Source organism: Oncorhynchus masou, chromosome 25 (assembly GCF_036934945.1).
Source record: "Oncorhynchus masou masou isolate Uvic2021 chromosome 25, UVic_Omas_1.1, whole genome shotgun sequence".
In the NCBI taxonomy this organism is placed as follows: domain Eukaryota; kingdom Metazoa; phylum Chordata; class Actinopteri; order Salmoniformes; family Salmonidae; genus Oncorhynchus; species Oncorhynchus masou.
Window position 1 is genome coordinate 21,994,499 of NC_088236.1, and position 27,104 is coordinate 22,021,602.

Genomic DNA, 27,104 nt, shown 5'->3' on the forward strand with positions numbered 1-27,104 from the left:
CCTTGATAACAGAGCACTTCTGTATGTTGTAAAAGCGTTACATGGTCGCTGCCCATATCATTGCATAGTGCAGAAAATATACGAGAGTTCAGGGGCCTTGCTTTAACAAAGTTAACCATTTTCACTGTAGTGTCCAAAACGTCTTTCAAGCTGTCAGGCATTCCCTTGGCAGCTAGAGCCTCTCGGTGGATGCTGCAGTATACCCAAGTAGTGTTGAGAGCAACTGCTTGCATGCCGCTATGTCTCTCTGTCATAGCTTTGGCGCCATTAGTACAGATACCAACACATCTTGACCACCAAAGTCCATTTGATGTCACAAAGCTGTCCAGTATTTTAAACATATCCTCTCATGTTGTCCTGGTTTCCAGTGGTTTGCAGAAGAGGAAGAGGATGTCTTCCTTAATTGACCCCATGTCTTACTACTCGAAAGTCGTCTTTATTCTCACTCAAAAAACTCCAGTGGCTTATTTTTCAAATGGTCATGTTTCGTTTCTAAATGTCTGCGCAAGAGTGAAGGTGATTGGATGTTAATTATTTGACTAGTCTACCTGTATTTGCCATTGTGTTGTTATTTCGCTGAACACTAGATGGTTTAATTTTATTTATGGCAGTGAAACGAGGCTAATCAGGTGAGAAAAAAACTCACCCAAATGTATAATCCAGTAAAATATAAATGTACCGTTTGAAAATGTGAAGAAGAAAAAAGTGAGTACAAGACCGAGGACATCCAGGATTGTAGGAAGAAAGACTACAGAAAATCTGATGTACTGTTTTCTTCCTTCCACTCACTATCTCTCCCTCTGACCCTCCCTCTACAGCACATCCACCTCCTAATTCACATCTGCAGAGCAGTCTGCTTCCCTTCATGACCTCTCAATTCAGTTTCAATTCAAGGGGCTTTATTGGCATGGGAAACATATGTTTACATTGCCAAAGCAAGTGAAATATATAATAAACTAAAGTGAAATAAACAATTAAAAGTGAACAGTAAATATTACACTCACACAAGTTCCAAAATAATAAAGACATTTCAAATGTCATAGTATGTCTATATACAGTGTTGTAACGATGTGCTAATAGTTAAAACACAAAGGGAAAAATAAATAAACATAAATATGGGTTGTATATACAATGGTGTTCGTTTTTCACTGGTGGCCCTTTTCTTGTGGTAACAGATCACAAATCATGCTGCTGTGATGGCACACTGTGGTATTTCACCCAATAGATATGGTAGTTTATCAAAGTTTGATTTGTTTTAGAATTCTTTGTAGGTCTGTGTAATCTGAAGGAAAAATGTCTGTCTCTAATATGGTCAAACATTTGGCAGGAGGTTAGGAAGTGCAGTTCAGTTTCCACCTCATTTTGTGGGCAGTGTGCACACAGCCTGTCTTCTATTCAGAGCCAGGTCTGCCTACGGTGACCTTTCTCAAGAGCAAGGCGATGCTCACTGAGTCTGTACAAAGTCAAAGCATTCCTTAATTTTGGCTCAGTCACAGTGGTAAATTATTCTGCCACTGTGTACTCTCTGATAAGGGCCAAATAGCATTCCAGTTTTCTTTGTTTTTTGTTATTTCTTTCCAATTTGTCAAGTAATTCTCTTTTTGTTTTCTCATGATTTTTTGGGGTCTATTTGTGTTCTTGTCCTGGGGCTCTGTGGGGTCTTTTGTGTTTGTGAACAGAGCCCCAGGACCAGCTTTCTTAGGGGATTATTCTCCAGGTTCATCTTTCTGTAGGTGATGGCTTTGTTATGGAAGAATTTAACGTCTCTTTTCTGGATTTTGATAATTAGTGGGTATTGGCCTAATTCTGCTCTGCATGCATTATTTGGTGTTTTAAATTGTACACTTATTTTTGCAGAAATCTTATTTTTGCTGAGTCTTAATTTGGTGTTTGTCCCATTTTGTGAATTCTTGGTTAGTGAGAGAACCCCAGACCTCACAACTATAAAGTGCAATGAGTTCTGTAACTGATTCAAGTATTTTTTTATACAGATCCTAATTGGTATGTCAAATTTCATTTTCCTATTGATGGCATAGAAGGCCCTTCTTGCCTTGTCTCTCAGATCGTTCACAACTTTGTGGAAGTTACCTGTGGCGCTGATGTTTAGGCCGAGGTATGTATAGTTTTTTTGTGTGCTCTAGGGCATCGGTCTCTAGATGGAATTTGTATTTGTGGTGCTGACAACTGGACCTTTTTTGGAACACCATTATTTTTGTCTTAGTGAGACTTACTGTCAAAGCCCATGTCTGACAGAATCTGTGCAGAAGATCTAGGTGTTGCTGTCGGCCCTTCTTGGTTGGTGACAGAAGCACCAGCTCATCAGCAAACAGTAGATATTTGACTTCAGATTCTAGGATGGTGAGGACGGGTGCTGCAGACTGTTCTAGTGCCCTTGCCAATTCGTTGATATATATGTTGAAGAGGTTGGGGCTTAAGCTGCATCCCTGTCTCACCCCACGACCTTGTGAAAAGAAATGTGTGTTTTTTTGCCAATTTTAAATGCACACTTGTTGTTTGTGTACATGGATTTTATAATGTTGTATGTGTTTCCCCCAACACCACTATCCGTTAATTTATATAGCAGACCCTCATGCCAAGTTGAGTCAAAAGCTTTTTTGAAGTCAACAAAGTATGAAAAGACTTTGCCTTTGTTTTGTTTTGTATGTTTGTCAATTAGGGTGGGCAGGGTGAATATGTGGTCTGCCGTACAGTAATTTAGCAAAAAGCCAATTTTACATTTTCTCAGTAGATTGTTTTCACTGAGGAAATGTTCAAGTCTGATGTTAATGATAATGCAGAGGAATTTCCCAAGGTTGCTGTTGACGCATATCCCACGGTAGTTATTGTGTTCAAATTTGTCTCCACTTTTGTAAATTGGGGTTATCAGTCCTTGGTTCCAAATATTGGGGAAGATGCCAGGGTTGAGATGATGTTAAAGAGTTTAAGTATAGCAAAATGGAATTTGTGGTCTGTATGTTTTATCATTTCATGTAGGATACCATCAACACCACAGGCTTTTTTGGGTTGAAGGGTTTGTATTTTGTCCTGTAGTAATTAGAGAATCCAGTGGGTTCTGGTAGTCTTTAAAAGCTGATGAATCTAAGATGTGTAATTGATCATGTATATGTTTTTGCTGTTAGTTCTTTGTTATTTAGAAAAGTGGTTAATCCACACATCTCCATTTTGGATAGATAACTCTTTGTGTTGTTGTTTGTTTAGTGTATAAAACTTTTCCCACAAGTGGTTTGATTCTATGGATTCTTCAATTACATTGAGCTGATTTCTGGCGCGCTGTTCCTTCTTTTTCCGTAGTGTATTTCTATATTGTTTTAGCGATTCACAATTGTGAAGGCGTAGACTCAGGTTTTCTGGGTCTCTGTTTTTGGTTGGATAGGTTTCTCATTTTCTTTCTTAGGGTTTTGCATTCTTCATCAAACCATTTGGCATTGTTTTTAATTTTCTTAGGTTGTCTGCTTGAAATTTTTAGATTTGATAGGGAAGCTGAAAGGTCAAATACACTTTTTAGGTTTTCTACTCTAAAGTTTACACCTTCACAATTGCAGTGAACTGTTTTGTCCAGGAAGTTTGAATTGTCCAGGAAGGATTGAATTTCTTGTTGCCTAATTGTTTTTGGTAGGTTTCTACACTGCTATCCATCTATAGCATTTCTTAATATTGTGCAGTTCCTTTGGCTTTGATGCATCGTGATTGAGTATTGCTCTGTTCAGGTATACTGATAAGTTTGCTGTGATCTGATATGGGTGATGGTGGGCTGACTGTGAATGCTCCGAGAGACTCTGGGTTGAGGTCAGTGATAAAGTAATCTACAGTACTACTGCCAAGGGATGAGCTGTAGGAGTACCTAGCATAGGAGTCTCTTTGAAGCCTACCATTGACTATGTACAGATCCAGCGTGCGACAGAGCTACAGGAGTTTTTGTTGGTTGTTTTGTGATAGTTGTGTCCAGAGGGGCATATTTAGAGGGAATACTGTCACTTCCAGGTAGGTGTTTGTCCCCATGTGTGCTGAGAGTGTCAGGTTGTTATCTGGTTCTGGCATTAAGGTCGCAACAGACTAGTACATGTTCCTGGGCCTGGAAATGGTTGATCCCCTCTTGGTTGGAGAAGATGTCATCTGAGTCCCTTCCCTGTTTAACACCTTTTTTTTTACCTTTATTTAACCAGGCAAGTCAGTTACGAACAAATTCTTATTTTGAATGACGGCCTGGGAACAGTGGGTTAACTGCCTGTTCAGGGGCAGAACGATAGATTTGTACCTTGTCAGCTCGGGGGTTTGAACTCGCAACCTTCCGGATACTAGTCCAACACTCTAACCACTAGGCTACCCTGCCGCCCTACTACCTAGTAGTTTGGTGGATGGGACTACCAGCTCTCTGTAACCTATGGGGCAACCAGTTGGTCCGTCTCCTCCATACCATGTTTCTTGTAGGATGACAATGTCTGTATTTTCATTTTTTTTTATGAAGTCTGTTCCTGCTCTTTAGGCCAAAGGCAGATAACCTCAGCCCTTGTATATTCCAGGATGAGATAGTAAATGCTTTGTGTTCCATAGTGTCTAGTGTTGTTTTTGTGTGGTTTAGGGACCATTACAGTAGGTGTGAGCAGAGCATGTTGAGCATCTGATACATACCTCTTAGGTCACAGGATGGTGTTTGGGCGGGTGTACTAGTGGGGGTTGGGCCTGTTGCTCTGCTCACAGCCTGGGCATATGTGCGGCTACCATGTTCTCTCTCTCTCTCTCACACACTTTATTTCTCTCTCTGTCGCCTGTGTGTGTCTGTGTGCGTGCATGTGAGTGCGATGAGATGAGTAAGAGCATGCATAGCCGTGGTTGGTGACCTATAAAGAGGAGATTAAAGCATTCTCTGTGGCCCAGCTGTGTACTCTGTGACGTCACACTCCCACCTCTCCCTCCCCACAGCTGGGTCTGTGGGTCTGGCACACTGAGAGCATGTGGCTTTGCTAGCACCAGGCATACGGGCAAGCAGCAGGCACAACGTCAACAGGGAAGAGGAGGCTGGATGAACGCTAGACATGATAATGCAGGCCTTGAAACTGGAGAGAAAATAGGCCTGATAGAATAGAATTATAGGCCTTATACTGTATCAGGCCTAATAAAAAAATATATATATCCCATTTAGCAGACGCTTTTGTCCAAAGCGACTTACAAGTCAGCTGGAGCCACTACTTTTACATATGGCCTATTGGAATAAGCGCCATGCTCTACCGACTGAGCCACACAGGACTAATAACCTAATAAAATAGAACCAGGCCTATTGGAATATAGTCTTGGCTCCCAGGCTTTGCTCAAGGTGAGTTGAAAGGCTCTGACAGAGGCGTAATAGAATATAATAATGACTGAACCTAATATCAGGCCTAATAGAATATTATATTGAGCCTAATAGAATAAAAGAATGAATGACATGTTCAAAAAAGTACTCCAAAAGCACAGGGCCAGTAGGCCTCATTTCAGATGTTAGGGTGGCAGGTAGCCCAGTGGCTCGGAGTGTTGGGCCAGTAGGCCTCATTTCAGATGTTAGGGTGGCAGGTAGCCCAGTGGCTCGGAGTGTTGGGCCAGTAGGCCTCATTTAAGATGTTAGGGTGGCAGGTAGCCCAGTGGCTAGGAGTGTTGGGCCAGTAGGCCTTATTTAAGATGTTAGGGTGGCAGATAGCCCAGTGGCTAGCAGTGTTGGGCCAGTAGGCCTCATTTAAGATGTTAGGGTGGCAGGTAGCCCAGTGGTTAAGAGTGCTGGGCCAGTAACTGAAAGGTCACTGGTTTGAATCCCCCATGTGAAAAATCTGTCGATGTTCCCTTGAGCAACTTAACCTAAATTTTGGGTTGCTCTGTATAAGAGTGTAGGCTAAAATGTAAGTGTAATGTTACTAATTGGTTCAGTTTCCTTACGAAGCCCTTATATAACCATTATAATTCCCCTGTGTGATAGAGAAGAATCTTTAATGAGGTATCTTAAATATGTTCCTCCATAACATGTGTGATGTTTGTGTTTCTTGTTCTTTCCCCATAGCTACTTGTTTCAATTAGTGAGAGTATACGACTAGGCCTACATCCTCTGCACATTCTGCCTCTAATGCACTGAATGCCCAGGCTGTTATCTCACTAATGAGTTGAAGCGCACTCTGATTTAAATTTATAGTATAATTTTGTACCCTTGAATGTTGGATAACAGGGATGTTTATGCCTACACCCAGTCTCTTGGTTTGATGGTTCATTTACATGAACCCCCAGCACACACATACACAATTTGAGTAGATTTCTACTTTTATTCATGTATATATACACATATAAAAAAAATAAGGACATATGTACAATGATAATAAATATCGACATGTTTTTACAAGCGAAATAATTTACTTAACATCCTTTCATAAACATTAAAAGATTGAGAACTGTTTGTTGTTTGCTAGAGGAACTTTTGCAACTTAAAGCCAAAAAGGAAATGAATAATAATAATAATGGTAATATAATAATATTAATGAAAAACAACAGAATAAAAAGGCTTAGATGAGAAGATTGTGGAAAGCGTTGTTTATGACCGGCAGAGTGTAATCTCCAAAAAGACAGTAACTTCTCATGTGGTCCAAAATGAGTTCATGTCATTTCTGCTACATTAAATACATGCTTAATTAATCATGTGGACAAGTATCCTGCCTCTATTGTATTGCGTTTTGGAGAACATGGGGGTCATGTTAGTAGTAACTGCATAAAGTTACTGTTAAACCAAGGTAAATAAAAGCCTTTTTTCTCAGATCCACGCTATGAGCAGTTACTGCCTTTTTGCTATATCGATCCAGAATTGCACATGCAGATTTTTGGGGGGATTGTGCCTTACATCACTTTTGTGAGTTTGATGGATCATTTTCTTCTAAGAGAGTTTTATGACATATCAGACATAATGTCCAAGGATTTTTTTAAATATATAATTATAAGACAAATCAGTTAAATATCTATACCAATCTTAATAGCTCCTGTAGCTTGAATTCACAGCAATGTTAATAGATTGTAAAGTGTCTGAACCAGTGCTTGGTAACATATTCAATCTACACATATTAAATGAATGTATAAATATTGAAGATTTTATATCAAACCTCAGATCATGAAATCACGAGTTATCATTTGGTTAAAAGGAAGTTGCTTTGCTTGGTTGGTCCCATGACGCTCTGATGAGTTGTTTACTTTCTCATGTGCTAGGAAGTCAGGGATCGGCTTCAGTAGATTACTACTGACATCTAAACAGGATGTTGACCATCCACAAGCTTGTTGCCTTCTGAAGAAAATTAATCTCTAAATAAAATATGCAGGAAAGTTCCAGGCATGAGAGTTCTTTGAACTGAAGTTGGACAGACTGTTGAAACTTAAATATCGAAGTGGAATAATAAAATAATATCTAATAATACACCTTTTCAAAAAAACAACTGCAGTCTACTTTGGCTTATCCGAAGGTGAAGAGGCACAGCGAAAGTAAACATGTTAAGAAGATGCACAGATTCATGAACACGTCCTTAACAACTCTTAATCATAAATTAAACCTTTTTTTAGTAGAAAACATTAGTGTCTGCAAAAGTTTGAAACATGATACACTTCTTTTACAATTATGATCATGTCATCAGAGATGTGTACAGTACATTTGCAGAGAGGATCATGCAACACTAGGATGAACTAACCACTGATGGCCAAGTAAGTACCTCTTCAACCCAGGGATCATTACAATATTCTACATCCCCTTCAGCTGTCTCTAGTATACATTTTGGTGAGAAAGAAAGAAACATCGTACTCCTCTTGTTCCTCCTTTGTGTTGTGTTGTTCTCTGGTCCCTGCAGATGTGTCACAAAGCCACCCCTGGAAGACAAAGCACATGAAGAGGAACAGGATAGAGTGCGCACACAGTGATCTATAGTCCCTGCAGCAGTAGATTTAATTGTATATGCAAGGCTGTAAAACTTGATCGTGGCAGTTATTTTTCTGGCTAGGTCTTTGGGTGTCTCTTAGGCTGGTCCCAGATTTGTTTGTACTGTCTTGCCAACTCCTACATCAACTCCCACGCCAAGTCATAACAATGGCCTAGTAGTTGGAATGACAGCACAAACAGATCTGGGATCAGGATAGGTGTCTGTAGGCTTTCAGAGAGAGAGCGAGCGAGCCATACCTCTGATTGATGAGCCTCTGATCGCTCTCTGGAGCCGTTGGTTTGTCACAGGCCATTCATCTATCTTCCATCTGTTGTCTGCTTGTCCCTCTAACAGCACAGGCAGTGTGGGTTTACAGTTCAGTGTCCATCCTTCTCTCTGAATTCAGGCTTTCCACAGTAGCGCCAGGTCATTCTCTGGACATCGGTAGGTGGGTGGGGTTTAGGGAAATAAGGGGTTAATAAAGGGTGTGTCTAGGACAGGTACAGTGCTGTGGCCCGTCCCCTCCAGGACACACTACTACATCCACCAGGTTAGGCATTCAGGGCAGTGCAGGGGAGGGAGGGCTTCTTTTGGCAGTTCAACCCATCCACCACCCCCACCCTGACACATACATATTATAAAGCACTTGTTGAGACATCCACTGCAGTCGCAACAGTTTTGTGAGAGTTGACCTACATTCCCCCGTGCCATCCCCACTACATGACTGAAAGCAATGCCTTCGTCTCATCTCAAATTCAGAATAATAAGTCAATGTGCTGTTGTAGGTTCTGTTGTGGGATTATGTCAAACAAAAATGTCCATAATCACATCACAAGGAAGTGTATCTGAATGGGTTTAACCGAAATTCCCATGAACCACTTGTGTAAATGTGTAGTGCAGTTATTGTAAAAGTAGTACTAAAATCGATTTACTAGTGTGGAGGTTATTTGGGGAGATATCTACCTTGAGCAGGGATAGGAGAGGTTTGTACATGCTTCTCTCACATTCTCATTCACAGAGGGGTGCTTTAAAGCCATTGATCTCCATTTGCTGCTTCTGTAGTCCGTAAGACATAGAAAAACAACACATAAAAATGTCTTAATTTAAATTGTCACAATATATCAATGTGGCAGGGATTGAAGACTTTCTCAGAGGAAAGACTGACAAGGTAAAAAAAAAGTACAAATCGAGCCGAGAAAAAGTCTAATTGAGAGTTTGTCTTTCATGTAAACCCTCTGTGTCTTTCACGCAAAGCTCCCTTCATTTTCTCTCTCTTCATTCCTCCCATTCCTTCCCAGGTTTTACCCCCGGAGAGAGGAACGTGATTGTCGTCTTGCTTTTGAGATTAATTTGTCTTTTATGTGACTCTCTCACTCTCTTTGCTCACAAATACAAAATCGACTCCCATACTCCCATGTTAAGTGTAGAAAGCGAAAAATTCTCCAACAGAACAGAAAAAAGGCAAGCCAGCTCCTCCATCTTTCAGTCAGTCGACTCGTACTGCTTGATTGTTGGATGATTGGTATAGCGCTGAAGCTACAATCTTGTCATGAGTTCTTGGTCCTCTCCTATCATGAAGCAGTGCTCTCAGGAAACCTTTGTTTGACTGCCATGCTTGAGGTGTAGGCCCTCTGCGTTCAATTGTCTTTAAATACAGAATTTACACAGCTTGAGATTTGCACAGCGAAAGCAAGTTAAACTGCTGAAGAAGTTAAAATGTGACAGCCAGTTTGGCGTATGGAACACAATAATAACAGGAACGGATGGAACACAATAATAATAGGAGCGGATGGAACGCAATAATAACAGGAACGGATGGAACGCAATAATAACAGGAGCGGATGGAACACAATGATTACAGGAGCGGATGGAACACAATAATAACAGGAGCGGATGGAACACAATAATAACAGGAGCGGATGGAACACAATAATAACAGGAGCGGATGGAGCACAATAATAACAGGAGCGGACGGAACACAATAATAACAGGAGTGGATGGAACAATAATAACAGGAGCGGATGGAACAATAATAACAGGAGCGGATGGAACACAATAATAACAGGAGTGGATGGAACACAATGATAACAGGAGTGGATGGAACACAATGATAACAGGAGTGGATGGAACACAATAATAACAGGAGCGGATGGAACACAATGATAACAGGAGCGGATGGAACACAATAATAACAGGAGCGGATGGAACACAATGATTACAGGAGCGGATGGAACACAATAATAACAGGAGCGGATGGAACACAATAATAACAGGAGCGGATGGAACACAATAATAACAGGAGCGGACGGAACACAATAATAACAGGAGCGGATGGAACACAATGATTACAGGAGCGGATGAAACACAATAATAACAGGAGTGGATGGAACACAATAATAACAGGAGCGGATGGAACACAATAATAACAGGAGTGGATGGAACACAATAATAACAGGAGCGGATGCTGATGAATATTCGGCGTGTGTGTCACATCACATGCTCTGTGCTAAAAGCGTCTTCTGCCCGTCACAGAGTCAGCCAAACGAGCCTTGGCAGAAGGAGAGAGAGAAAGAGCATGGTGACAGTGGAGCCGAGAAAGAGAGAGAGAGGAGGGAGGTAGGTTAGTTGCCGTTCGTTGTCTCTTGTTTTGTTTTTCATTACGGCAGCGTGGAGAAAGACTACACAGACGACTCTTCAGGGTTGGCGTCAGGTAGCACGCTCCTCTGCTGCAGGGTCCGACGCAGCTCCTCCTTGAAGGGGCTGGAGTAGTCGTTCCCGCCCCCGCCCAGCCCTCCTCCACCAGAACCACCCCCGCTAACCCTCTCCTCCCCGGCCGAGCTCAGGTTGAGGCGGATGTAGCCGTTGCTGCCGGAACCCCTGATGTTGGTAAGGCTGAGCCGGCTGGGGGAATGGATGGGCTGGCCGGGGATGGTGCTGGGAGACGCTGTTGGAGCGTGGTGGTGAGACTGGCTGCTGGGGCAGAGGGCGTGGCCCGGAACGATCTTCAGCGAGCCGTCTGAGTAGTAGTAGTTGGCGCCCGTCTCCCAGAAGCGGTCCTCGTCGCTGGGCATTTTGCTGGGCACGAAGGTGGGTGGCTCCTTGGGCAGAGTGATGGGGTAGACCAGGGTGCTCTCCAGAGGCTTCATGTCCGCCCCTTTACCTAGAGCCAGCTTCAGACGTCTCCTCAGATACAGAGCTGCCACCAATAGTAATAAACAGGCGGCCCCCAGGGTGATCACCAACACCCAGAACAGACCCATGCTGCCGTCAGGGGCCCGGGCCGCCATGACCACAGGGGAGCTGGCCACCACCGACACCTGGTAACGCTCCATCTGAAACTTGACCCCCTGCTCCTCGGAGTAGCACACGTAGCGTCCCGCGTGCACTGGCATGGCGTTGGGGACCACCAGAGCCTTCAGGGCCTGGTCAAAGCGTGGCCCTCCGGCCTCCTTGTCTCCTAGCTGCAGCTCGCGGTCGTTGAGGACCCAGGAGGGCTGGGCCAGGTTGGACACCAGCTGGCAGGGCAAAACCATGTCTGATTCTACCACTACTGTCACATTCCTCAGCCGAGAGTTGTCTGGAAGAGAGAGGGTATGTGTGTTAACCAAGATGTTTATATCCTGAACTCTAAATTCAACTCATCAACTCTAAGTTCAATTGAGTTCAATTCACTCTATTAGATTTAAATTATCAACTCTTAGTTCAACTCAACAAAAAAATGATAAATTCTAAGTTCAACTCCATTCAACTGGTGGTGATAGCTGTAGTAACCAGCTATCACCACCAGGGGCCACCAGTCCGGTTTCTCTTTCCCACTCACCAGGGCTGGGGATGGCCACAGGCTTGTCAAATTTGGCTTTGCCCCTACTGAATCTCTCCAGCATCAGATCTTGGGATAGGGAGGAGGTAGACCTGTGGGAACATTAATAACATGTCTCTCTGCTATAGTGTCTGAGAAGCCTCCACTGAGCTGCTGCTGGCACAGTTAGACCCAGCCCACAGAGCAGGGGCAGAAGGGAGAGGAGGGGGGGGGGGTGAAGGGGGGAAGCAGAACCCCTGAGCAGGGGCAGAGGGGAGAGGCAGACATGCTCACCCGCGGTGGAGGTCGATGCGGACACAGGCGCGGCCCTCGCTGTCCCAGGCGCAGTAGGGGTCCCGGGACAGAAGGCAGTCTGGCTGCGACTGATAACGGCTGCAGTTAGCCAAGGGCAGCTGGAGCACTTCTGAACGTGAGCCAATGTACAAGTACTTCTGCAGACATAGACAGAGAAAGAGGGAGAGAGAGAGAGGGGTGGAGACAAGAGGGTAAAAAGAGAGGGGGGAGAGAAAAAGAGGGTGGGACATTTAAAAATAACAATTCAGAGAGAGGGCAGCAGAGATAATAGGATAATCATTCTAAATTACAATAACAGTTTGTTCTGCTGGAGAGAAGAGTTTGTTATGAAATCGCTGGCCATGAAAAGCCTGGTTTAGTTAGATAAGGATCAGCATGAGTGTAATGCCAGTCAACATGTGATTGTAATGCTGTGAAACAGAGGTGATGAGTAGGGCCAGGAGTCACATGGTAACCTGATAGGATAATGGTGATGAGTAGGGCCAGGAGTCACATGGTAATCTGATAGGATAATGGTGATGAGTAGGGCCGGGAGTCACATGGTAATCTGATAGGATAATGGTGGTGAGTAGGGCCAGGAGTCACATGGTAATCTGATAGGATAATGGTGATGAGTAGGGTTGGGAGTCTCATGGTAATCTGATAGGATAATGGAGATGAGTAGGGCCAGGTGTCACATGGTAATCTGATGGGATAATGGTGATGTGTAGGGCCAGGAGTCACATGGTAATTTGATGGGATAATGGTGATGTGTAGGGCCAGGACTCACATGGTAATCTGATGGGATAATGGTGATGAGTAGGGCCAGGAGTCACATGGTAATCTGCTGGGATAATGGTGATGTGTAGGGCCAGGAGTCACATGGTAATCTGATGGGATAATGGTGATGTGAAGTCACATGGTCAGAGAAGACTCTTGTCTCCAGTGATGGCCTATGTGTAAGTAAGCATTGTCCAAGCCAGAACGGCCCATAGGTAAGGACAGTTTCTGTAGTGTGCGAAAGCTTTTTGCACATATACACCTTGTCGGTCTGTCTATGTGTAAAGCTGGGGAAAACTCCAGACCCTAGTGATGGTCCATGATGGTGTAAGGCCAGGGATACTTCTTGGGCTTAGTGACAGTCAACTATGTGGGCGGCAGGGTAGCCAAGTGGTTAGAGCGTTGGACTAGTAACCGAAAGGTTGCAAGTTCAACTCCCAGAGCTGAGAAGGTACAAATCTGTCGTTCTGCCACTGAACAGGCAGTTAACCCACTGTTCCTAGGCCATCATTGAAAATAAGAATTTGTTCTTAACTGACTTGCCTAGTTAAATAAAAGGTAAAAATATGGAGGGCTGGGGAAAACTCTTGTGCCTAGTGTAGGGTTGCAAAATCACTGGAATGTTCAATAAATGTAACTTTTTTCCAAAATTCTGGTTGGAGGAATCAGGAGGGAATAAGCAGGAAATCCAGAATCCTCCAACCAGGATTTCTGGAAAACCAAGGAATTTATTGAAACCCTATTTAGCCAAATGTTGAGTGTTACCTTGGTGTGAGAGATGGTTAGGCTGTCCACTGGCTGGGGAGAATCAAACAGCTGTATCTCTTCAATCACATGGGCCTCCAAGCCAAAGATCACTACCCTCTGTAACCAGCCGTCTGCTACAGGAGGAGAGGGGGAGGGGGAACGGAGAGAAAAGAGGGCAATGAAAGAGAGTAGGAGAAGAGAGGAAACGTAGAGGAGAGAAAAGAGGATAGGACGATATGAGAGAACAGATGGAAAGAGAGGAGAGGAGGAAAGATTGTGGAAGGAAAAGAGAAGAGGGAATACAGAGGAAAGGTAGGAGGCAGAAGTTGGTAAGATGAGAGGAGAGAGGTATATAATGTCAGAATATTGTACTGTAGTTTTCTATATGGGTAGTATTGTGATCAAGGTTACATCCCCTGCTTTGAATGGCGATTGAGCTAATGCTGCCGGTGGTGTGACATTGTGTGTCTGTCTGGGTGTATGAGGCTTTTATGAGCAGAGATGTGCTGTGTGTGTTGCACCTGCCCTGCCTCCCACACTCACCACAGTGAGACTGTTAAGGATAATGTTAGGGACTGACCCTGCACACTACAGGAGCCTGGCACAGAGCAGAGCAGCAAAACACACACACACACATCATGCTCCTCTCTCGTTGTGTCGGGAATTTCGGCTAATCCCCCAATCCCATCCTCCGTCTTTAACCGCCGTCGCCAGATTTGTTCTCTCGGCATAAGCTATCATCCTGCTGCAGTTAATAGCTAATCAAGCCTGCAGCCCAATTGGCAGTGTGTACATCTGCCAAGGGCCCCATTGAGTATGTGCTGTGAAGCACAGCAGCAGGGAGCCTGCCAGGCTACTGAGCCCATCGTCACTCTGACAGTTATGGGCCTCCAACACACCGCGGGCACAGTAAGGGAAACACTCTGCACTGCAGTGAGTGGAATTATAAATAGCTAGTAGGCTATTATAAATAGCTAGTAGGATATTATAAGTAGCTAGTAGGCTATTATAAATAGCTAGTAGGATATTATAAGTAGCTAGTAGGCTATTATAAATAGCTAGTAGGCTATTATAAATAGCTAGTAGGATATTATAAGTAGCTAGTAGGCTATTATAAATAGCTAGTAGGCTATTATAAGTAGCTAGTAGGATATTATAAATAGCTAGTAGGCTATTATAAGTAGCTAGTAGGATATTATAAATAGCTAGTAGGCTATTATAAGTAGCTAGTAGGATATTATAAGTAGCTAGTAGGCTATTATAAATAGCTAGTAGGATATTATAAGTAGCTAGTAGGCTATTATAAATAGCTAGTAGGCTATTATAAGTAGCTAGTAGGATATTATAAATAGCTAGTAGGCTATTATAAATAGCTAGTAGGATATTATAAGTAGCTAGTAGGCTATTATAAGTAGCTAGTAGGAAGTACTGTAGTTGGAGTAAGATGAAGTTGTCCTGAAACTGCCTGAACACTGATCTCTTGTAAATTGTGGGTCTTGTTTTTTGGGGGAGATTGGGGGTAAAGTAAATTGATCGTACATCTGTGGTTCAGAGCAACTTCTCTAGCATATTTAGTGAGCATACCGGGTTCATCTGGGCCCTGTCAGAAGGTACCATAAACATACCAACTGTATATTCATCATTGGTAGGTACTTATAGAGCATGTTGTATTCCCTGTCAGTGGTTACCTGTTCCTATGAACAGCATATAGTTCTACATAGTTACAGTGCCTTCAAAAAGTATTCATACTACTTGACTTATTTTGTTGTGTTACAGCCTGAATTCAAAATGGATTTAATATATGTTTTTTGTCACCCATCTACACACAATACCCCATCATGACAAAAGTAAAACATGTTTTTAGAAATGTTAGCAAATGTATTCAACATGAAATATCGAAATCTCATTTACAAAAGTATTCACCTTTGGCAGCGATTACAGCTGTGAGTCCAACCTGTACCATAGATTTTCAAGCTGATTTAAGTCAAAACTGTAACTAAGCCACTCAGGAACATTCAATGTTGTCTTGGTAAGCAACTCCAGTGTATATTTGGCCTTGTGTTTTAGGTTATTTTCCTGCTGAAAGGTGAATGAATCTCCCAGTGTCTGGTGGAAAGCAGACTGAACCAGGTTTTCCTCTAAGATTTTGCCTATGCTTACCTCCATTCTATTTATTTTTTTTTATCCTGAAAAACTCCCCAGTGCTTAACGATTACAAGCATACCCATAACATGATGCACCTACCACTACGTTGAGTGGTACTCAGTAATGTGTTGTATTGGATTTGCCCCAAACATAACAGGACAAAAAAGAGAATTGCTTTGCCACATTTTTTGCAGTATTACTTTCGTGCCTTGTTGCAAAAATATTGCATGTTTTTCAATATTTCTTATTCTGTACAGGCTTCCTTCTTTTCACTCTGTCAGTTAAGTTAGTATTGTTGATCCATCCTCAGTTTTCTCCTATCACAGCTATTAAACGCTGGAACTGTTTGAAAGTAACCATTGGCCTCATGGTGAAATCCCTGAGCGGTTTCCTTCCTCTCCGGCAACTCTGTTCTTTGTGTTTGAATCAATTATTGAAATTCACTGCTCGACTGAGGGATCTTACAGATAATTGTATGTGTGGGGTACAGAAATGAGGTATTCATTCATAAATCATGTTAAATACTATTATTGCACACAGAGCGATTCCATGCAACTTTATTACGTGACTTGTTAAGCAATTAAGCACATTTTTAATCCTGAACTTATTTAGGCTTGCTATAACAAAGTGGTTGAATTCTTAAATTTAGACATTTCATATTTTCATAGAAATGTAATTTGTACAATTTTCTAAAAACATAATTCCACTTTGACATTATGGGGTATTGTGTTTAGGCCAGTGATACAAAATGTAAGCCATTTTAAATTCAGGCTGTAACACAACAACATTTTGAAAAAGTCAAGGGGTATGAATTCTTTCTGAAGGAACTGTACCTGCACCAATGAACAGTATATAGTTGTATAGTTATATAGTTGAATATAGTTATCTGTGACTATGAACAGTATATAGTTGTATAGTTATATAGTTGAATATAGTTATCTGTGACTATGAACAGTATATAGTTGTATAGTTATATAGTTGAATATAGTTATCTGTGACTATGAACAGTATATAGTTGTATAGTTATATAGTTGAATATAGTTATCTGTGACTATGAACCGTATATAGGTGTATAGTTACATAGTTGTATATAGTTATCTGTGACTATGAACCGTATATAGGTGTATAGTTATATAGTTGTATATAGTTATCTGTGACTATGAACCGTATATAGGTGTATAGTTACATAGTTGTATATAGTTATCTGTGACTATGAACAGTATATAGTTGTATAGTTATATAGTTGTGTATATAGTAACCTGTGCCAATGAACAGCATGTTGTATGCACGCTGGTCCAGGGAGCTGACCCGATCCACTGCCAAGCGGGTGAAGTTGATGCCCTTGGTGAGCAGTAGGGGGCGAGCCTGAGCCTTCTCCTCCATCAGAGGGTGCTTCTTGGCAAAGTTGAGAGTGGCGTCTGGCAACTGAAGAGAGCTGTTGTAGCCGTTCTCCCTATGCCAGCTTGTAATGCACTGCACCGTGAAGAAGAAAGGAGAGAAGACAGAGAGGAGAGAGAGGGAACAGAGAGAGGTGAGGGAGAGAGAGAGAGGGAACAGAGAGAGGTGAGGGAGAGAGGAAGAAACAAGGAATGTTGTTAGTTGTGGGACAGGCTGGCATCGCTTGTTGGCTCTGATCGCTCTCCAGACTCCCTTCTCCCTGTCCAACTCACTCTCCATTCCTCCACTATACCCCTTCTTCATCCCGCTCTCCTTTTGCCTCTCCCTCCACCCTCACCCTCTCCCTTCACCCTTCCCCCCTCCTCCCCCCACCGCCCATTCATCCATCACTCACCGCTCCGGGCCGTGGGCTGGGGACAGTGCCAGTGTATCGACCCCATCTCTGGGAGCCCTCTCTGTACTCCTTATACGGGCCGTCAAACACCTTCTTCACCTCCCCTATCTGGTACTGACACACCGCTGACACATCCACATCACCCCTGGGATAGGAGACAACAACAAAAAAATGGGCATAAGATGATCAAATCTAATTTTATTTGTCACGTGACAAATAGAACAGGTGTAGACCTTACCATGAAATGCTTACTTACAAACCCTTAACCAGTTCAAGAAATAGAGCTAAGAAAATATTTACTAAATAAATTAAGTACACTTTTTTATACAAGTAACACACATAAAATAACAATAACGAGGCTATATTTTTTTATTTTTTATTTAACCTTTATTTAACTTGGCAAGTCAGTTAAGAACAAATTCTTATTTTACAATGACGGCCTACCCCGGCCAAACCCACCCCTAACCCGAACGACGCTGGGCCAATTGTGCACCACCCTATATACAAGGGGTGTGATTTGGGTGGGCATTCTATGTTCATGTTTCTATGTTTTCTATTTCTTTGTGTATGACCAGGTATGGTTCTCAGTCAGGGACAGCTGTCTATCGTTGTCTCTGATTGGGAATCATACTTAGGTAGCTTTTTCCCCTCCTTCTGTGTGGGATCTTGTTCTTCGTTTGTGACCAGGTATTTTGCACTATGAATCTGTTCGGTCGTTGTTTTTGTTATTGTTTAATTTAGTCTAAAAGCTTCACTTCAACAATAAATATTATGTGGAACTCAAGGAACGCTGCACCTTGGTCTCATCCTTCTGACGACACCCGTTACAGGGGGTGCAGGTACTGAGTCAATGTGTGGGGTTACAGGTTAGTCCAGGTCATCTGTATATGTAGGTAGGCATAGAGTGACTATGCATAGATAATAAACAGCGAGTAGCAGCAGTGTAAAAACAAAGGGGGGGGGTCAATGTAAATAGTCCAGGTGGCAGGGGGGCAGCAGGTAGCCTAGTGGTAAGAGCATCGGGCCAGTAACCGAAAGGTTGCTGGATTGAATCCCCGAGCTGACAAGGTAAAAATCAGTTGTTCTGCCCCTGAACAAGGCAGTTAACCCACTGTTCCCCAGTAAGCTGTCATTGTGAATAACAATTTGTTCTTAACTGACTTGCCTCGTTAAATTTTTATTTTTTATTAATTGTTCAGCAGTCTTATGTCTTGGAGGTTGAAGCTGTTGAGGAGCCTTTTAGACAAAGACTTGATGCTCCGTTACCATTTGCCTTGCGGTAGCAGAGAGAACAGTTTATGACCTGGGTGACTGGATTATTTGACAATTTTTGTGGCCTTCCTCTGACACCACCTAGTATATGGATGACAGGATACTTGGCCCCAGTGATGTACTGGGCCGTATGCACTACCCTCTGACACCGCCTGGTATAGAGGTCCTGGATGGCAGGATACTTGGCCCCAGTGATGTACTGGGCCGTATGCACTACCCTCTGACACCGCCTGGTATAGAGGTCCTGGATGGCAGGAAGGTTGGCCCCAGTGATGTACTGGGCCGTATGCACTACCCTCTGACACCGCCTGGTATAGAGGCCCTGGATGGCAGGAAGGTTGGCCCCAGTGATGTACTGGGCCATATGCACTACCCTCTGACACCGCCTAGTATATAGGTCCTGGATGGCAGGAAGGTTGGCCCCAGTGATGTACTGGGCCGTATGCACTACCCTCTGACACCGCCTGGTATAGAGGTCCCCAGTGATGTACTGGGCCATTGGATGGCATAGGAAGGTTGGCCCCAGTGATGTACTGGGCCGTATGCACTACCCTCTGACACCGCCTGGTATAGAGGTCCTGGATGGCAGGAAGGTTGGCCCCAGTGATGTACTGGGCCGTATGCACTACCCTCTGACACCGCCTAGTATATAGGTCCTGGATGGCAGGAAGGTTGGCCCCAGTGATGTACTGGGCCGTATGCACTACCCTCTGACACCGCCTAGTATACAGGTCCTGGATGGCAGGAAGGTTGGCCCCAGTGATGTACTGGGCCGTATGCACTACCCTCTGACACCGCCTGGTATAGAGGTCCTGGATGGCAGGAAGGTTGGCCCCAGTGATGTACTGGGCCGTATGCACTACCCTCTGACACCACCTAGTATACAGGTCCTGGATGGCAGGAAGGTTGGCCCCAGTGATATACTGGGCCGTATGCACTACCCTCTGACACCGCCTGGTATAGAGGTCCTGGATGGCAGGAAGGTTGGCCCCAGTGATGTACTGGGCCGTATGCACTACCCTCTGACACCGCCTAGTATATAGGTCCTGGATGGCAGAAAGGTTGGCCCCAGTGATGTACTGGGCCGTATCCACTACCGTCTGTAGCGCCTTGCGGTCGGAGGCCGAGCAGTTGCCATACCAGGCGGTGATGCAACCGGTCAGGATGGTGCAGCTGGATCTGAGGACCCATGCTAAAGCATTTCAGTCTCCTGAGGGTAAAATGTGTTGTCTTGCCCTTTTCACGACTGTCTTGGTGTGTTTGGACCATGATAGTTTGTTGGTGATGTGGATACCAAGGTACTTGAAACTCCTGTAGTCCACGATCAGCTCCTTAGTCTTGCTCACATTGAGGGAGAGGTTGTTATTAGCTAGGTGTGTTGTTTCTGTAGTAATTTTACATTGTCTGTTTGTATGACATAGGATATGGAGAAATAGGATGATGGCTGTGTTTTATTAGGAGAGAATAACTTATTTTGATATAACAGAATTAGAAAAGTCCATCCCAGGATGTTGGTGAGGAGGACGGGCTCGTGATAATGGCAGGAGTGGAATAGGTGTAATGGTATCGAGCTCGTGGTTACTATGTATTTTATGCCATTCCATTAGCGCCGTTCCAGACATTATAATGAGCCGTCCTCCCCTCAGCAGCCTCCACTGAAGTCCAACTATACACAGAGAAGACACATTAGCTGACTCAAGGCTAGTAAAACTGTAATTTTGGGTATAAAATAATATCTTCAAAAGAACTGGAAAAGTTTATAGACTTAGAAGTCACGCCAGGCCAGTGTTAGCAAAAGTGCTAAGTTGGACAGAGAGATTCTCTTTGGCACATCTAACTCCCTGGCAGTGCTATTGTGTCTGCGTCCCAAATGGCACCATATTCCCTATATAGTGCACTACTTTTGACCAGGGCTCACAGGGCTCTGTTTAAAAGTAGTGCACTATTTATGAAATAAGTGCCATTTGGGGACGCAGACAAACGCTATTCTCTTTGGCACGTCGACTCCCTGGCGTTAGTGTTATTGTGACTCACCACTGGGCGTGGAAGATGCCATAGAAGGTGGTGGTGCGCCAGTCGATGCCTGGCAGGGTGAAGACTTCCCGCAGGTTGTTGAAGGTGACGTGGCGTTCAGGGAGAGAACACACCAGCCTGGCCTTCTGGAAGGTGGTCCACTTCTTCTGCAGGGTCCTGGTGCCCCCCAGATCACCCTAAGAGGAGAGACACATGGTCAGTCAAGGGACAGGAGTCAGAAGAGGTGCCATAACGCCAGTAGGGTGTAAAAATGTCTTTACTTCCATAATATTTGCTGATGGTTTTTGACGGAATGGGGTGAGAAGAGTGAGATCACCCTGCTGTGATAAACAGACAGGCTGGGGATAGAGGAGTTAGGACGTAGGAGTTCATCCAGACCGCCAGGAAAAACAACGGGTCGTATAATGCAATGATAGTGGATGGTCAACTGTGAGCTCATAACTCAGAACTTCTCCTGATAACCATTGAACCCTAATAAGGATAGAACTGGGTGAGAGGAGTGATTTTAAAGAAAGAAGTGTGTGTGTCTCAGTGTAAATAGCCAGTGTGTGTGTGTGTCAGAACCACAATGTCCTAACAATTCACCAGAATGTCCTGACAAGGTAGGAAAACAAGAAGATTTTTGAAAAGTCAGGACTTTTTTCATGTCCTGAATGTGCTAAAATGCAATTTTATGCTTAAGGGTGAGGTTTAGGGTTTGGGGTTAAAAGGGCTAGAGTTTGGAGTTAGAGTTAGGATAAGGATTAGGTTAAGGTTAGGATAAGGATTAGGTTAAGGTTAGGATAAGGATTAGGTTAAGGTTAGGATAAGGATTAGGTTAAGGGTTAAGGTTAGGATAAGGATTAGGTTAAGGTTAAGGTTAGGTAAGGTTTAGGAGTTAGGATAAGGGTTAAGGTTAGGAGTTAGGATAAGGATTAGGTTAAGGTTAGGTAAGGTTTAGGGTTAGGAGTTAGGATAAGGGTTAGGTTAAGGTTTAAGGTTAGATAAGGTTTAGGTTAAGGGTTAAGATTAGGTAAGGTTTAGGGTTAGAATAAGGGCTAGGATCAGGTTTAGTGTTAGGTTAAGGTTTAGGGTTAATGTTAGGTAAGGTTTAGGGTTAAGGTTAGGAGTTAGGTTAAGGGTTAAGGTTAGGTAAGGTTTAGGGTTAGGAGTTAGGATAAGGGCTAAGATCAGGATTAGGTTAAGGTTTAGGGTTAATTTTGGGAGTTAGGATAAGGGTTAGGTTAGGGGTTAAGGTTAGGATAAGGATTAGGTTAAGGGTTAAGGTTAGGATAAGGATTAGGTTAAGGGTTAAGGTTAGGTATGGTTTAGGGTTAAGGTTAGTAGTTATGATAAGGGTTAGGTTAAGGGTTAAGGTTAGGTAAGGTCTAGGGTTAGGAGTTAAGATAAGGGCTAGGATTAGGATCAGGTTTAGGGTTAAGGTTAGGAGTTGGGATAAGGGTTAAGGTAAGGTTTAAGGTTAAGTTTAGGAGTTAGGATAAGGGTTAGGTTAAGGGTTAAGGTTAGGTAAGGTTTAGGAGTTAGGATAAGGGTTAAGGGTTAAGGTTAGGAGTTAGGATAAGGATTAGGTTAAGGTTAGGTAAGGTTTAGGGTTAGGAGTTAGGATAAGGGTTCGGTTAAGGTTTAAGGTTAGATAAGGTTTAGGCTAAGGGTTAAGATTAGGTAAGGTTTAAGGTTAGGGTTAATGTTAGGAGTTAGGATAAGGGTTAGGTTTGGGGTTAGGTTAGGAGTTAGGATAAGGGCTACGATCAGGATTAGGTTAAGGTTTATGGTTAATGTTAGGAGTTAGGATAAGGGTTAGGTTAAGGTTTAAGGTTAGGGTTAACGTTACAACATATTATTCATTAGATACAACGGAGCACACTGTGACAGAGGAATAAGCTAAAATCGATCAACCCAGAGATTGCCATTCACTCCAGCTGGGGAAAGATAAAGTGATGACATGGGAAGGTGAGCATTTCCTGTTACATTTTTACTCCCCAAAAAGTCCTGAAAATTCCAGACAACAAATCTGTGTGTGTGTAACCTACCTTGCAGACACGGGCCACCCTGGCCACAGTGAGCTCTGTGTCACAGTCCAGCTCTACAGCTCTCTCACTAAAGAAGAAGTAGATCTTGTCATCGTCACCTTCCTTACTGCCACTGCTCTCCCTCACCAGGGCTGAGCCCACAAAGTCAGGCTCTGAGAGAACACACGGACACACACACACACACACACACACACACACACACACACACACACACACACACACACACACACACACACACACACACACACACACACACACACACACACACACACACACACACACACACACACACAGGAGCATGAGATGTGAACACACACACACACACGTACAGATGTAGGATCTAAATTTGAGTTTGCTGCAGCAGGAAAATAATGTTGTAGGGGATGATAACCCTAACCCAAAATCACACATTTTAGAAGCTTGAACACATTACAAGTTAGCATTTCCTTCTATGTAGGAAAATTCTCAGCAACAAAGGAGTGTTCATATTAAGATCCTACATCTGTATGCCCGCACGGTCACACTCATGTGCACACAAACACATGCACGCACACAGCCACCTCCACTCCCTCTAATATAATGTAATGTTTTACCCTCTAACCTCGTCCCATCTAATACCCTTCCATCATCTTCCATTATCTCTCTCTAACACCTCTTCCCTCATGTATCACTCCTGTCCACTCCTCTAACCTCATCTCTCCACCTCTCACCCCTCTACCAGGCTTTTTCACACTCACCTGCTTTTTCCATCTCTCACTGCCTCTGAGGTCCTATTAGCTAGCCCCTAACCTCTCCATATCTCATCTCTTTCTCCAACTCTTTCAGTTCCATCTTCCCCTCTCCCTCAATTCCTCCATTTACCTCTCATTCTATCCTTGCATTCTTTTTACATACCTCCCCCCCCCCCCCCCACCCCACTCTCTCACCGTTGAGCCAGGCCGGCAGGTATTCACTCTTCATGCTGTAGTGTTGCTGTCCCAGGTTCCTCAGGATCACAGGCTCAGTACCCAGGAAGTTATTCAGTGTGGCAGAGTACAGCTCCTTGTCTGGGAGACACAGAGACAGGCAGGATGAGCACCATTACAGAACATTTACACAAAGAATAAAATAGAGTAGAATAGAGTGAAATAGATGGCTTACCCACTATGAGGCCTGTGTGGCCTTTGGCAGGGTCGTAGGGACACTTGCCCTTCCCATCCTCCAAGGAGCCAGGGTTGAGACTGAAGTGGTCAGCATTCTGTGGGTTGACAACAGGACACACGCAGAGACACACAAATACACAGAGACACAGGTGGTCAGTGCATGACTAACACAGCTCCGGGCTCTGTCTGTCCGTGACAACCGTTCTAACAGAAGCCACAGTCCTCGCTCCCTGCCTTCGCCACACCGTCTTATCATATCTCCGTCAGGCAGGCACACACACACACACACACACACACACACACACACACACACACACACACACACACACACACACACACACACACACACACACACACACACACACACACACACACACACACACACACACACACACACACACACACCACTGCCTCGTTTGCATGGGATATTCTTTCCTTTGACACAGACGATTCAGTCGTATGGAGAGGATGTGGTGTGGAGGTGTCAGACAGAAGATAGAAGACATGACACCATGTCACTGGTGCTGCTAGCTGTGACACCACCACAAGGACAGATCAACTCTAATATCACCTTCAGACAGAGTGGACTGAAGACACAGATTTAAGGTCAGGAAGTGACCGAGACCTTGTTGGTCCTAAATAGCACCCTATTCCCAGGGCTCTGGTCAAAAGTAGTGCATTAAGAAGGGAATAGGTTGCCATTTGGGACTCTACCATTGAGAGCCACTCACGATGTAGGTGCACTTGGGCTGGAAGGCGAAGGTTCCACAGGTGTAGAGGTGGGTGTGGTTGTAGCTCTGCAGGAAGCGGATGTAGTTGAAGCACTCTGTCTGTGGGAGAGGAGACTAACACTGAAGCATAATATTCTACGATTCATAGCAATAATCATCAACTCAGTCTAATGAAGTACTCGAATGTCAACAGAAACTTTAAGGATCCGTACCTGGTTGTTCTTGCCCTTGGCAGAACACTCTCTCTTCTTCTCCTGTGGTGCTGGCCACTCAATCTGAGAGAGAGAGATAAAGAGAGGGAGTGATAGAGGGATGGGAGAGAGAGAGAGAGAGAGAGAAAGAGAGAAAGAGAAGAGAGAGAGTCACAGAGAGTTGGAAGAGTGAGGTAGAGATGTCTTTATTCTTTTGTTACTTCTGAGTGTAATGTTTACTGTTAATTTTTATTGTTTATTTCACTTTTGTTTATTATCTACTTCAGTTGCTTTGGCAATGTTAACATATGTTTCCCATGCCAATAAAGCCCTTAAATTGAATTGATAACAGCGAGAGAGATAGAGAGAGATGGATCAGAGAGAGAAAGATTCATTTAGAGACAGTGGGAGGAGAGAGAGAGATGGTGGGGAGAGATAGAGAGAGATGGAATTAGAGACAGTGGGAGGGAGAGAGAGATGGACGAGAGAGAGAGAGATGGATTTAGAGACAGTGGGAGGAGAGAGAGAGTGGGGGACAGAGACAGTGGGAGGAGAGAGAGAGTGGGGGAGAGAGACAGTGGGAGGAGAGAAAGACAGTGGGGGAGAGAAAGACAGTGGGGGAGAGAGAGAGAGTGGGAGGAGAGAGAGAGAGTGGGGGAGAGAGAGACAGTGGGAGGAGAGAAAGACAGTGGGGGAGAGAGAGACAGTGGGTGAGAGAGAGACAGTGGGTGAGAGAGAGACAGTGGGTGAGAGAGAGACAGTGGGTGAGAGAGAGACAGTGGGTGAGAGAGAGAGACAGTGGGAGGAGAGAGAGACAGTGGGAGGAGAGAGAGACAGTGGGAGGAGAGTGGGGGAGAGAGAGACAGTGGGAGGAGACAGTGGGGGAGAGACAGTGGGGGAGAGAGAGACAGTGGGGGAGGAGACAGTGGGGAGAGAGAGACAGTGGGGGAGAGAGAGACAGTGGGGGAGAGAGAGACAGTGGGGGAGAGAGAGACAGTGGGGGAGAGAGAGACAGTGGGGGAGAGAGAGACAGTGGGGGAGAGAGAGACAGTGGGGGAGAGAGAGACAGTGGGGGAGAGTGGGGGAGAGAGAGACAGTGGGGGAGAGAGACAGTGGGAGGGAGAGAGACAGTGGGGGAGAGAGAGACAGTGGGGGAGAGAGAGACAGTGGGGGAGAGAGAGACAGTGGGGGGGAGAGAGACAGTGGGAGGGAGAGAGACAGTGGGAGGGAGAGAGACAGTGGGGGAGAGAGAGACAGTGGGGGAGAGAGTGGGGGAGAGAGAGACAGTGGGGGGAGAGAGACAGTGGGGGAGAGAGAGACAGTGGGAGGGAGAGAGACAGTGGGAGGGAGAGAGACAGTGGGAGGGAGAGAGACAGTGGGGGAGAGAGAGACAGTGGGGGAGAGAGAGACAGTGGGGGAGAGAGAGACAGTGGGAGAGAGAGATGAGAGGATGACACAGCAGATGGTGAGATAGGTGCAGAGTGGGGACATAGTGAGGCAGTTGGCATCCAGTGGCCCTATCATCCCTCTAAACCACACCAGAACAGCAGCAAACAGGTGGGCTGCTTATTACTGGGATGCTCACAACACAGAACTGTTGGTTGTTCATTATCAGTCACACAACAATCCAATTAACGCTCATTATAAAGTTAAATCAAATAACAATCTCTATACTGCTGTTCAAAGACGCATTTGTCTGAGTGGATATAAGATGTGAGGAACAGAGGGACATTAAGTTTTACCAAGCCTTCATTGTACTAAGGTTTTTATGGACTAATTACCTAATTCCATTCATAGAGGTAATCATATAATCATTTTGTTACCCCTCCACCACTGAACAAACGACATCAGAATCAGGCAACTTTAATTCCATTCAACATTGTTAAGGAATGTTGCACAATAAACTGACTGCACTCTTGTTGCAGGTCTATGGGGTTGAGGTTGTAGTTGTGGTTGATGTCTACCGTGCTGAGGTGTAGGTGTGTGCGTCCATAGTGTATGTGTGTGTGTGTGTCTGTCTGTGTGTAGTTACCAGAGGTCGTAGCTGTCTGCTGATGTCGTTAGGGTCCAGGGCGAACAGGGCCTCTCTAGCTCCTACATACAGAACCCTCTCGTGTTCTGCTAGAGTCACCATGGTGTAGTTCCACACACCTAGAGCCCGGAACCTGGCCATGCTGTCCAGTACCTCTGTAGAGGAACACACATACAGTGCCTTCAGA

General features: G+C 44.3%; 1 protein-coding gene across 4 annotated transcripts in view; it reads right to left on the minus strand.

The window, feature by feature from the left end:
- Positions 1–6,288: 6,288 nt before the first annotated feature.
- LOC135513916 (semaphorin-4C-like) overlaps positions 6,289–27,104 on the minus strand; it is a 98,716-nt gene continuing 77,900 nt past the window's right edge. For 2 of the 4 annotated variants that reach the window (XM_064936926.1, XM_064936927.1), the window contains exons 3-16: positions 26,918–27,072; positions 24,907–24,969; positions 24,695–24,793; positions 23,962–24,058; positions 23,748–23,867; positions 22,822–22,973; positions 20,792–20,967; positions 17,486–17,630; positions 16,953–17,166; positions 13,567–13,682; positions 12,022–12,179; positions 11,749–11,840; positions 8,186–11,505; positions 6,289–7,878 (exon numbers count right to left, since the gene is read on the minus strand). In XM_064936926.1, coding sequence (XP_064792998.1) covers positions 10,607–11,505; positions 11,749–11,840; positions 12,022–12,179; positions 13,567–13,682; positions 16,953–17,166; positions 17,486–17,630; positions 20,792–20,967; positions 22,822–22,973; positions 23,748–23,867; positions 23,962–24,058; positions 24,695–24,793; positions 24,907–24,969; positions 26,918–27,072 — 2,486 coding nt within the window. In that variant the 3' untranslated portion in view covers positions 6,289–7,878; positions 8,186–10,606. The remainder of the gene's footprint in view (positions 7,879–8,185; positions 11,506–11,748; positions 11,841–12,021; positions 12,180–13,566; positions 13,683–16,952; positions 17,167–17,485; positions 17,631–20,791; positions 20,968–22,821; positions 22,974–23,747; positions 23,868–23,961; positions 24,059–24,694; positions 24,794–24,906; positions 24,970–26,917; positions 27,073–27,104) is intronic. The other 2 variants (XM_064936928.1, XM_064936929.1) reach the window with 2 other exon arrangements.